Below are 11,289 nucleotides of genomic sequence, written 5' to 3' on the forward strand. Positions count from 1 at the left end.
TATAAACTTTTATGAAATTGGTATATAATATATAATACATCACCTTTTTGGGTAGTTTTATTTGAAGAATATTTCTCCTACAAGAGAAGGAGAAGTTGATAAATAATGAATTATTTGTTGAGAATGTGTTGAAGGATAATATAAATAAAGGCGATGGAGAATTTTTAGAGACCAAGATGGAGATTGAAATAGAAATAATCTAATGAGTTTATAATGAAAATGTTGATTTAACAAAATGGTGAATTTGTAGGCATTAATTATGGAATGGGATGAGAAACGGGATACGTTACAGTTTGCATTCCTTTTCTATAGGGATTCTACCATATTTTAAGATTATACATAAAAGCTGTACAATATGAAAATCTAATTGTGGCCGTATATTTTGGAATATTTGTTGAATCTATAAGCAATTATGAAAAATTCAATTCCTTTAATAGGAATCCTAAAACGGCTATGTGGGCACTTCCCCCACAAATGGTGCCAAAGTTGGGCGTACTGGCTTGGACCTGGTCCAGTCAGGCTGGGCCTGTTCTGTAGAGCCACCTAAAGGAAAGAAGCTAACAGTTGAAGGCCTGAACAAAGTAACAAATGGACTTCAATTCTGGCCCAAATCGCAAAACGAAAACCAAATAAAAACAAACGAACACCCTAAAACCCTACTTCTTCTTTTTCGACTCGCATAATTTTTCCAGCTTTAAGGTTTTCCCACATCCGCTGCACAAATGGTAACTGTCCAATCTACAAATGCATAAACGATCAACTCTTTATTCAACTTTGATTGTGTATATATGTTTAGTTATTATTTTTGTTGAATCGTATTAGGGAAAAGGAACAGGTAGTTTTGGTAAGAGGAGGAACAAGACACACACACTGTGTGTGAGATGTGGTCGTCGCAGCTTCCACATCCAGAAGAGTCGTTGTTCAGCTTGTGCTTATCCTGCTGCTCGTCTCAGAAAATGTATTTTGTTTTCATTTTTGAAGCACCCTTTTGATATTGATATTTGCCTGTTGGAACTGGTATTTTATTGAGAGATGTTTCAATGTTGGAAATCGGTGTATTTTTTTAGTTGATTATGAGCTTGTTTGGTTTGGGTTAGAAAAAGGGTAGTGGCTGTTTACATAGTAATCATAAGATAACTGATTGAAATGTCAGTTTTACTGATCTAGTAGTTTGCTATTAGGTCAAACATTTGGATTTTTTGTAATGTCGTGTAGCAGTGATTGGAAACTTGGTAAATAGCGTGAAATAATGGAACTGGCCGCGAAGTGCACAGTGATTTGGGTTTTTCTTTTTTTTACTTTTGTGATTTTTTTGTTGTCATTTCCCTTTGCTTTTTTGGATCTGGCGTGATTTAAGAGGGTTCGAATTAGGGAACTTTTTTGGATTTTTTTTTCAAGGGTTGTTGAAAAGTGATGTTTTTTGTCAGTTGATTGATAAGAGGGTAGTATTGAATCTCATAAAACTTAGGGCCTGTTTTTGACTGTTCCAATTGTTGAACATGTAATCACTTACTATTAAATTAGTGACTGACAGTCACTTTTACTGAGCTAGCAATTTGCTATATGCTCTAACTGTTAAATTGTTTGTGCAGTTCAGGAAACTGAGTAACTTAGGTAAATAACGGGAGCCGAATGGGTCCTAAACTTCATACTGTTTGGGTTCTTTTTGGCTTTATAAAACCAGGTGTAAAATGAAACTAGGATTAGTTGGTTCAGATCTTTGATGGAGTTGGTAGGTGCAATGACAAGAGGAAATGAGTGGATTACCTGTAGCTCCAGTCCAAGTTGTTTATCATGCATGCTTATAAGTCAATTCCTTGATACTTGAGCATACCTAGACAACTAAGAATTATTGTCCAAGCCATCTAGTAGGGTTGGTTTCGGTGGTGGTTGCACGGTACTATTTTGCGTGGAATTCCCTGTTTAATACAGCAATGCGTTTAGATGCTAACGGATTTTGTGTTTGAGCTGCTGGTATTGGTTGGTTGTATGTTCTTGTTATTGATGTCTCCGTGGAATTGTACCTTCAATCTTCATATTTTAGCTGGAGTTTTAACTAATAAATTGGATGGTATAAAAAGTATTTGCACAATATCACGCTACACTTTTTAACTGTTTTGTTCTTCTATGCTTTAGTATTTGTGCTTGATATGCCCCCTAGTGGGACCAGGATGTTACGGGTTCGATCCATGAAAATAGCCTCTTGCAAAAATGCAGGGTAAGACTGCGTACAATATACCCTTGTGGCATGACCCTTCCCGAACCCTGCGCATAGCGGGAGTTAAGTGCACCGGGCTGCCCTTATTTTTTATGTCCCTTGATGTTGTATGATTAGACACACTTTTATTTGGTTTTGGATTGTGTTTGGAAGGTCCTAAGTTTGGTATGTCAATAGCAATTTTGTGTGGGTTGGTTTGGGAAGAATTGGTTTTTAATTTACTGTGTCTGGATTTGTGTATAAACCTCTGAAATATTACTAACAAAGAAAAATTGTTTAAAATATTTGCTACTGAACTTATTTCCAAAATCTTAAAGCAAATTCTTTCTGGCCATATGGATCAAACAGGGTAAAAGATAAAGAGGAGATGGCCTGTCCAGCCATAAGGTTATACAGCTGGTAAGCAAATAAAAACTGGTTTTGAAATATCGATGTCTAAACGAAATAAAGGGGTCTGAGCCCCACTTGGGGCTTCATGAAGATTGTTTTCAAGTATCTGTTTCAAGCACAACCCTGTTTGTCCTATAAAAAAGAACTGAATGGCTTGGGAACTTTTACATGTTAGAAACGGACTGAAATTAGGGTTTGTGGCTGATTTGCGGAAACAACTCAGGGATCCAATTGTTTTTTTGTTTGTTTGCAAACAATAGCTACAATGGTTTAGTTTTGAATACCAATCCAAGTGGTTTTGGATGGTTTCTGAAAATAAAAGGATATCCTTATTTGCTGATTTCTTACTGTATTTTGCTGTAGATAACTGGAGCGTCAAGGCACTTAGGAGAAAGACCACTGGAACTGGCCGCATGAGGTACCTCCGCAATGTACCACGTAGGTTTAAGACCAACTTCAGAGAAGGTACGTCGTCTGTTATTATCTTTTGTAATTAGAGAATATTCTCTTGGACCCTCAATTTTACGACCTCTAATAGACAAACTAGCTAATACTAACAACACTAACCTACAACTCATGTATTCATGTATGCTTTTTCTAGAGGGCAATTTCATCTTCTAGGTGTCATTTTGAGGATAAACAACTATTTTAATGACGTGCATATAGTAAAATTATTTTTACCCTAACTGCCTCTTCTTTCAGCTACAAGGACAGAGATCTGAGAATCGATTTCTTGATGGCTTTGTTCTGGGGGCATATATTTATCTTCAGTTCAAGGGTTTCTTTTTTTGCCCAGATTCAGTTTCCTTTCTTTATCTGCGTTCCCTTGTCTTGATATATTCCTGCTTTAATCCTTTCTTTCTTATTCAACAAAATTATCCTTTTCCCCAAATGTCTGTTTACAAAATGGCTCTCAGCTGTTGCTTAAGTTGTGGGCTAAGGCTATTTAAGCTTACCTAGTTTCTGCGTAAGATGGATCAATCTATCGTCCTAACAAAGTAAAGGTTGAATGTGCAAATTGAGATTATAGAATAGACCCAAAATGCAAGCAGGATGTAAAGGAGGAACCATAACTGCAGCGTTTCTAAATATATTTGGCGCGCTTGCATACTTCAATACTGTTATATGTGGGATTAACTGGTTTGTCTTTCTTTTGGGCACTGCAGGAACCGAGGCTACTCCAAGGAAGAAGGGTGCTGCTGTAGCCTCTTAAGTCTCTAAAGAGGCAGTTCATCTGTTTCATTTTAATTTTTTGCTTTACATTCCCTGATGAATCAAGTCTTGGATATTTGTACCTCGAGTATTATCTCTCATTTGTTAGTGTGGAGTGGTTCCTATTTAAGACAGATCCAATGATGATTGCCTTTTGTCCTTTATATACTAGTTCTATTACATTCCTAAGCGTAATAATTTGAATTAAATGATGTCCTCTTTAATCATCTGGATGACTGGTAGAAACTCCCATTTTGTACCGAAATCATTATGTTACCTAAGGTGGTTGGCCTCTGAAGTCATTTATCAACCTCCACGTAAAAGTAACGTTCAATCTCTCGTTGGACCTTATACTATTATTTTATTAGTTGATGTATGACTGTAAATGGACAATCTTGACAAAATTTCCTGCTTTTGTGAAGAGAAGTGCCTTCAAAATCAGACAGCTTGTATCCATAGCAGTGGTCCTTCAAAGACAAACTTTACACAGAACTTTGCATCCTGTAGATACTCTCTTTGTTCTCTTAACTGTTGCAAATGTTGAGAGGTCTTTTGCGGAGCCTTGCTCTTAAATTAAGTTGAAATTGCTTTGGAGTGCCCAATCCTGTGGGCATTTGTCTTATAAAATGTTTGGAGGGAGTAACTACTTTAGTGTAAAATTTGCGACTAGTGTGAGGTCAAATGGTGTTTGAGGGGACCTGGTCATGCATTTTCCGAGTCGCTAATTGAACTTCTGGACTCTGTATAGCCAGCTTTTGGTTTATTCGTTACTTATTTTGGTACAATTAAAAGAATACTGTTAGATTTATTGTGGGCCATATGATGAATATTTGTTGGTTTCTTCCTCACCTCTATTAACAAGTTCATTGCAACTTCAGTAAGCCCCTTAAAAATTTTACGACAATCCAGCAAACAGAGTTGCGATTAAATTGTATACTATATTGTTATCCACCTTGTTCAGAATCAGGAGGAGAGAACTCAAGTAAATGAACTTTCACCCAAACCCTAAAGAACATTCCCTTATTTCCAATCCTCCATGCTGAACAATTGTAATACGATAGATGCTGGGGACAAACACAGCTCAAAAACAATTTATTAGCAAGTCACGAAATAAATAATGCCAGCAGTTCTAATGATCCATTTCTTTGTCAAAGCATGCATTACATAGGTCAAAGAAAAATAGAGTTCTGTATATACAAGAGACACGGCCCTGTTGCTTGGGCATTCTCCATTTTGAGTTTCACTAGCAAACAAAGCTCAACCTAGTGCCATACTCTTTGACCAGGTAAGTTCTGAGAAGGATAACTAGTTGTAAGAAAGTATAACAATAACAATTGCCTAAGGCAGTCACCAATAGGCTCTTTTTCCCCAGTGTTCCAGTAACTCAGGCTTATAAGGCATACGATTCTTGATGATGCCAATTGTACCCTGCACGTCCTCACGCTTAACCATCACTTTTAACTCCATAAACACTCACACTGGTTAGTTTAGAGATGTTGGGCAAAAATTGCGAGCCGCAGCACCTATTAATCATATGATGCCAACTCAATGCTTGAGCCAATAGTTTCGCAGCTGAGACATGTGCAACAGTATCTCATCTCGACCTTGGTTGGTGACACTACTTGTCATAATCCAAGGTGGTACAGTTTGGAAGAACTTCTGTATCAACTCTAGAAAATCCTGCAAATTCTCTTCAGGCCTTCTCCCTCCATTCTTCTTCTTTTTCCGCTTATCACACTTGGTGAAAACTAGTGTCATTGGGATCTGAAAAAGAGCACCCACGATACTACACAAAACTTAGAAAAGTGTCGTCATAAATAAACAGAAAAACAACAATATTTTTCCAAAAACCAAATTGGTCAGCGGTTTCTGAATTGATTGCTTAGGTGGGGGCAAAATGATATCCAAAGTAAGGGAGTAATCCATTTTCCTCTAATATTGAGTATAATGATGTATGGTCTTGGAGTAGAAAGTTTAAAAATAACACTTCATAGAATCACACAGAAAGTGCAAAGGCAAACAAGGAACAACATAAAAATTCAGAACTTGAAATGTTGAGCACATGGCAAAAGGAGGCCTCATATTCACATGATGTGATCTTACAACTTCATTGTTCATAAAATCGGAATGGAGATAATTTAGACTGAATCACCTGATTCTGTCCCAACCAACTTGCATACTCAAGATCAATCTTTTTTGCAGGGATGCTAGCATCTATGAGGAGGAAGACTGAGACAAGGGTTGGCCGGTTTAGGAAATAATCTTTGGTGAACTTAGCCCAATCTGTCCGTACTTCATGTGGTGCAGCTGCATACCTTCAGTATTAACAAAAGTTCAGTATTTGATCTTGAATATGCAAGTACTATTAAAAATGTTATAGAAGACGGAGATAGCACACAAAAAGCATATAACGTTAACGATATCAATTTGAGGCATGAAAAGGAGTAAGATTATTCCAATGTTATTTGAGAGAGTGATAAAGACAGTGAAATTTGCAAAAATATGATTGGAAGGGACTAAGAGATAGGGGGTGTAGAGAAGTTGATTATCGTGAAAATAGATACAAAACAAAGTTCGAGCGCAATAATTTGTTTTGAAGTGGATTCACAGAAGAGAGGGAATTCAACAGTTGCATGAAGTCGCTCTAAAGAACATGTCCGCTTGGTGCTCAAGCATTTATGAACATCATCTTCTGTCTCTTCGATAGCTTGCTAAACCTAGTCAAGCTGGCTAAAACCTTGCATCAAGCTCTCATAATATGATGAGTAATTGTTCAGTTCAGGTCAATGTTTTAACAATAGTCTCTAATCCAAAATCGCAGCATCATGCAAGGTCCTGATTCACAGTTTCTAACAAACAGAAGCAATCATGATTTTCCTCTTCATGAAATAAAATTCCTATATGTGAATTTAGTCAACATTTCTGAAAGACCTAGAATGATAGAGTAGGGAGTTCTCACTTCTCAAGCTACTGGGGATTTTTTATTCAATATGCAACTATAGAAAGCCGTCGGATAAGCTATCATGAAAATACATCGGCAAGGCCAGAATGTGAGCGTCACATTTCACAGTAGTCTTTCGAATGCTGCAGGAAAAGTATACACAACTTTCTTAAAACATTCTGCAGTGAAGTCCATACCCGTAGCCTGGTAAATCTACAAGGTACCAGCTATCGTTGATCCGGAAATGATTGATGCATTGTGTCTTCCCTGCAATTAGATAGAAGAACAGGCTTAATTATACGGTTTCGTATTGCAGATTTGTAAAGAAATTCTTGAAAGGTGAAATATCAGAGCTTCAGTAGCTGCAGGTCGGATTTAATTTTACATATAAAAGAAAAACAGTTTACTTTCATTCAAGTCCCCCAGAAAATTTTGCTTGCCTATCTAGACATAGAGAGCACTTACAAGAAATCAAATTTCTCAGGAAGATTTAAATAGCATGTACTATCAAAATTTCCATGTACTGAGGTACTAAACAAATCATATTAACCATGTCGTATTTACCACACCTTAATGGAAACAAAAACTTAGAACCTATACAGTTTCACTGGAGTTAATAAAGCAAGAGAAGGAGCTGGCAGTTTCTAGCCACCAGGAAGACTTGGCATGCAGCACAAAGCTGAAAAATCTAGTAAAATTGAGATAGGTAAAGACAGAACAGTGTGCTTGTGGTCTTTGATGAGCGGTACGAGGACCATTTATCAAGTAGTATACCAGGAAACTCTAAAACTGTTGCTCAGCTCTCACAGTGGAATGACAGCTAATGATAATGGAGAATGGCAGAGGCACTTAACGGAAATCTGATGAAAGAATGAGATAAAAACTGCTGGAACTGCATTGAATCTTTCTCCTGTATCATATGCCTTTTATAAGTCATTGTACACCACATGATATCTTTCTTCCTCTTACGATAAATTTCAATCAATCTCCTTAGCAAAAATATAGACTCCTCATTCCATTGTAGATCTATAGGGGATAAATCTAGATTGGTTCTCTATCACTCTTATAGTGTCCCTAAGTCTACTAATTATCACTCTTCCCCAGAGTTTCATCGTATGACTCATAAGTTTAATGTCATGATAGTTTGCACTTTGCACAACTTTGAATGCCTCCTTTATTTTTATAAACTAGAATCAGGGTACTCTTTCTCCACCCATCGGGCATCCTACCACTTTTCAGTAAATAGTTTGGTAAGCTATCCTACTCCAACCTTTCCAAGACTCTTCCAAACCTCTATGGGGATACCATTTACGCCATAAGCTTTTCTAATCCTCATATATTTCACAGCATCCTTACCTCCGTTGGCCTAATTCTACAAGTGAAGCTAAAGTTCTATCGTGCACAAATGTTTGGAGATCTAGAATGTTGTTATCGGGGTTTGAGTTAAATAAGTTTATCAGAATAGCCCCTTCTCATTATCTTCTGTCAATACTTGTTGAGAATCGTTTTTTACACTTCCCCTGAGTTAAGTCCTTACTTCTCTTCTCTCTTAGTCGCGTCGGTTTAAACATTTCTTTCTCCCCAATTGTGTCCTTAGCTTTTGGTTAAAACCATCTACGGCTTTTCCGCGAGCTTTTTCTTTTGTGTGATCAGTATCTCCCTCGAGCTTTACTAGTATTTTAAGCTTCCCTCTTATCTCTCTTGTACTCTTCAAGGCTTCTCTATCTTTTGCTTTTGGCAACTTCCTATAGTGTTCTCTTTTAGCTCTAATAACTCTTTGCACCTTCTCATTCCACCACCAAGATTCTTGAGGTTGAGGTCATAAACCTTTAGAGACACCTAACACTTTGTTTGCTACTCTTTTAATTGAACATGACATTTCTTCCCATAGGATGTCAATATCCCCCTCTAGGTCCATGCTCCCTCCTCCCGTAGTTTTTCTTGAATGCTAACTAGTTAGCACCTTTTAATGCCCACCACTGAATTCTCAATTACTTGCAAGTTGTGTCCTTTCTCACTCTCACTCTCGCCTCGCGTTTTACATCCAAGACCACCAACCTATGTTAGGTGGTCATCACTTCTTCTGGTATAACTATACAGTCCTTATATGTTCTATAACGTCTTCGGGTAAGAATAAAGCCATTTTGACTATGTTTAACCTAACTCTAATATTTTTTTTTTGTTGGTTAAATTATGTGTTAGCTACACAAAATCATAAGCTAAAGTGAACTCTAGGATAGCCTTTCCTTCATCGTTCCTAGTGCCATAACCATATCTTGTGTACTTGATCATTATTATTGAAGTGTGTGACCATCTCATCTAAAAGCATAAGCTATAAGAAAAAGCACACTTTATTTACTTAATTGTCTCTTAAAGCACACCCATCACGTGCCGGCTTCGTTCATTTTTTGCATTTGCCAAGCACATGAAAAGTCATTTATTATAATGGCGGCGGTGAGACTCGAATCCCGGACCTCTGCCTGCTCTCATACCATGTTGAAGTGTATGACCATATCATCTAAAAGCTTATACTACTAGAGAGAGCACACTTTATTTACTTAATTGTCTCTTCGACAACTATCTTTATCGACATGACCTTTCAGATCTCCCTTAATAAAGATCTGATGGTCGCCTGGAATCCCTTTAACTAAGGTGTTCATATCTTCCCCAAGCTCGCTTTCAAATAATTTAATTGCTTGGAACTTGTTGATAGCCACTTCAATCGATTTGTTCTTCTTTATGTTATCCCAATCTTTACTGCTACCCCTGTTACCTTCTAGCTTCACCCAAAACATGGCTATTAAGTTTTCGAAAGTCTATATGATTCGTAATCCATACAAATTTTACCTTATGAGAAGTTAATCATATTGCTGAAGCCACACAAACATGCAATCAATTATGCAAAGTTCCAAAATTTCTCTGTCAACATCAAGTGACAACCTATTTTGATGAAGTAAGATGTTATATTACTGGCATCAAGAAGATGCAAAAACATTACAAAAGAGGTTGGTTTGCTCCATTTACACAAAAATACAGTTCTAGTCAGGAAGCTAACCAAAAGCACCAAAAACCTAAGGTTGGCAATCAAGCCAAAGTCAAAGAGCTAATAAAATCTAGAAATGGAATTAACTCATTTACAGGGGAAAGGTTGCTCCGGTTATATAGATTCCTAAGGCACTTTGCTCTCAGGGAGCAGTTGGGAGTTGTTATGCCATCAAAGCATTTGCGCTTCCTTTCTGTCCAAATACACCAAAATATACTTGCTGGGATCATCTGCCACATCTTATTGATGGTTCTGTCAACTTTCCATCAAGTGAGACCTACTATTTTAGCTATACTCAAAAATCTATCTTTAATGAACCAAAGCACCCTCAAAACTCACATCTTTTCCACAATCAAGAATCACACTTCATCAAATTAATAGTAACTATACAAAAGTTTTAACCATAATGCTGAAGCCACACATACATGTAAATGTGTAACCAACAACGAAATCAGAAATTTCTCTATCAAGTGAAACCTAATATCTTAGCTATACTCGAAAAAACTATTTTTAATGAACCAAAGAACCCTCATAAATCACATCTTTTCTTTAATCACACGTTATCAAATTTACAGCCATTCTACAAAAGATTTCAAGCAAAGAACATATGAAAACCTGGTTTCTTGGAAGTAAGAGCAAGCTTTTTACGCTTCACAAGCGAGTTAAGCAAAGAAGATTTGCCCACATTGGACCTCCCAACAAGAGCAAACTCAGGCTTTCCATCAGAGGGACATTCCTCAGTCTCCACACTGCTCTTCACAAACTCAGCTTGCTCCACTTGAGCATCCCCAGCATATTTGCTGAGCACAATATTTGACCCTTTTAAAATCCTAGCACTCAAGGGCCTTGAACCAGAAGAAATATCAGTATCAGGTGGAACAAATAGCTTTTCAACTGAAATTTCTATGTGGGTATTTTGTTCTTGAACATCTTCAAGTTCCAAATTCTTGGTTTGTGAGTCTGGGTTTTGGAGGAGTGTGTTGGCTGCTGCTGTAACTGATGAAAAATGGGAAACTGGGGTTGTTTTGGATTTGGATAAGAGTGTGGATGTTATGAGAATCTTGGGCTTTGGGCAGAAAATGGAGAAGTGGGAATGGAGTTTAGGAAGATGACTGATAAACATCTTGTTTTGGTTCTCTGCTCTCACTGTGAAGTCACTGCCACCATGATATTGTTGGGTTTTGCTGTGGTTTGTAAAAGATATTTCCACTTCTTCTTTTTTTCATGTTGGTCCTTTGGGATAAGATAAATTTCAGAACATCCTTGAGATATGATCACAATTAGAAATTGCTCCTTTCAAGTTTCATAATGTGCTACAAAAAAAAAAAGTGCTAGAAAATAAAATTTCCATTAACTTATTATTAGCCCGTTTGGACTAGCTGATTTGAAGTAACTGATAAGCATTAGGTGTTAATAAATAAGTAGTTACGTGTTTAGGTACAAGTGTTAAAATTGATAATAAGTTGCTGCAGTATTTGATATAAA

The 11,289-nt window shown here is 37.1% G+C and overlaps 2 protein-coding genes across 2 annotated transcripts; one reads left to right on the forward strand and one right to left on the reverse strand.

Moving 5' to 3' along the window:
• Nucleotides 1-586: 586 nt before the first annotated feature.
• On the forward strand, nucleotides 587-4,006 carry LOC107774203 (large ribosomal subunit protein eL37). Its single transcript, XM_016593679.2, has 4 exons — nucleotides 587-725; nucleotides 823-958; nucleotides 2,972-3,073; nucleotides 3,775-4,006. Exons 1-4 carry the CDS (start codon nucleotides 723-725, stop codon nucleotides 3,819-3,821), a joined length of 288 nt encoding a protein of 95 aa, XP_016449165.2. The 5' UTR covers nucleotides 587-722; the 3' UTR covers nucleotides 3,822-4,006.
• Nucleotides 4,007-4,931: 925 nt separating this feature from the next.
• On the reverse strand, nucleotides 4,932-11,009 carry LOC107774204 (GTP-binding protein At2g22870). The gene is made up of 4 exons (XM_016593680.2): nucleotides 10,420-11,009; nucleotides 6,959-7,028; nucleotides 5,973-6,135; nucleotides 4,932-5,584 (listed from the first exon to the last, which is right to left on the reverse strand). The coding sequence occupies exons 1-4, from the start codon at nucleotides 10,925-10,927 to the stop codon at nucleotides 5,366-5,368; spliced, it is 960 nt and encodes a 319-aa protein (XP_016449166.1). The 5' UTR covers nucleotides 10,928-11,009; the 3' UTR covers nucleotides 4,932-5,365.
• Nucleotides 11,010-11,289: the final 280 nt, after the last annotated feature.

The sequence above is a fragment of the Nicotiana tabacum genome, chromosome 1 (assembly GCF_000715075.1).
Source record: "Nicotiana tabacum cultivar K326 chromosome 1, ASM71507v2, whole genome shotgun sequence".
Classification (NCBI taxonomy): domain Eukaryota; kingdom Viridiplantae; phylum Streptophyta; class Magnoliopsida; order Solanales; family Solanaceae; genus Nicotiana; species Nicotiana tabacum.

Excerpts from the sequence above, each read along its gene's own strand:
- LOC107774203 (XM_016593679.2), top strand. Across the intron at positions 959-2,971 it reads TGCTGCTCGTCTCAGAAAAT|ATAACTGGAGCGTCAAGGCA; the intron begins GTATTTTGTTTT and ends ATTTTGCTGTAG. Across the intron at positions 3,074-3,774 it reads TAAGACCAACTTCAGAGAAG|GAACCGAGGCTACTCCAAGG; the intron begins GTACGTCGTCTG and ends TGGGCACTGCAG.
- LOC107774204 (XM_016593680.2), bottom strand. The coding sequence starts at position 10,927 with ATGTTTATCAGTCATCTTCCTAAACTCCATTCCCACTTCTCCATTTTC. Across the intron at positions 7,029-10,419 it reads TCTTACTTCCAAGAAACCAG|GGAAGACACAATGCATCAAT; the intron begins GTTTTCATATGT and ends ATCTAATTGCAG. Across the intron at positions 6,136-6,958 it reads GTAGATTTACCAGGCTACGG|GTATGCAGCTGCACCACATG; the intron begins GTATGGACTTCA and ends TTAATACTGAAG.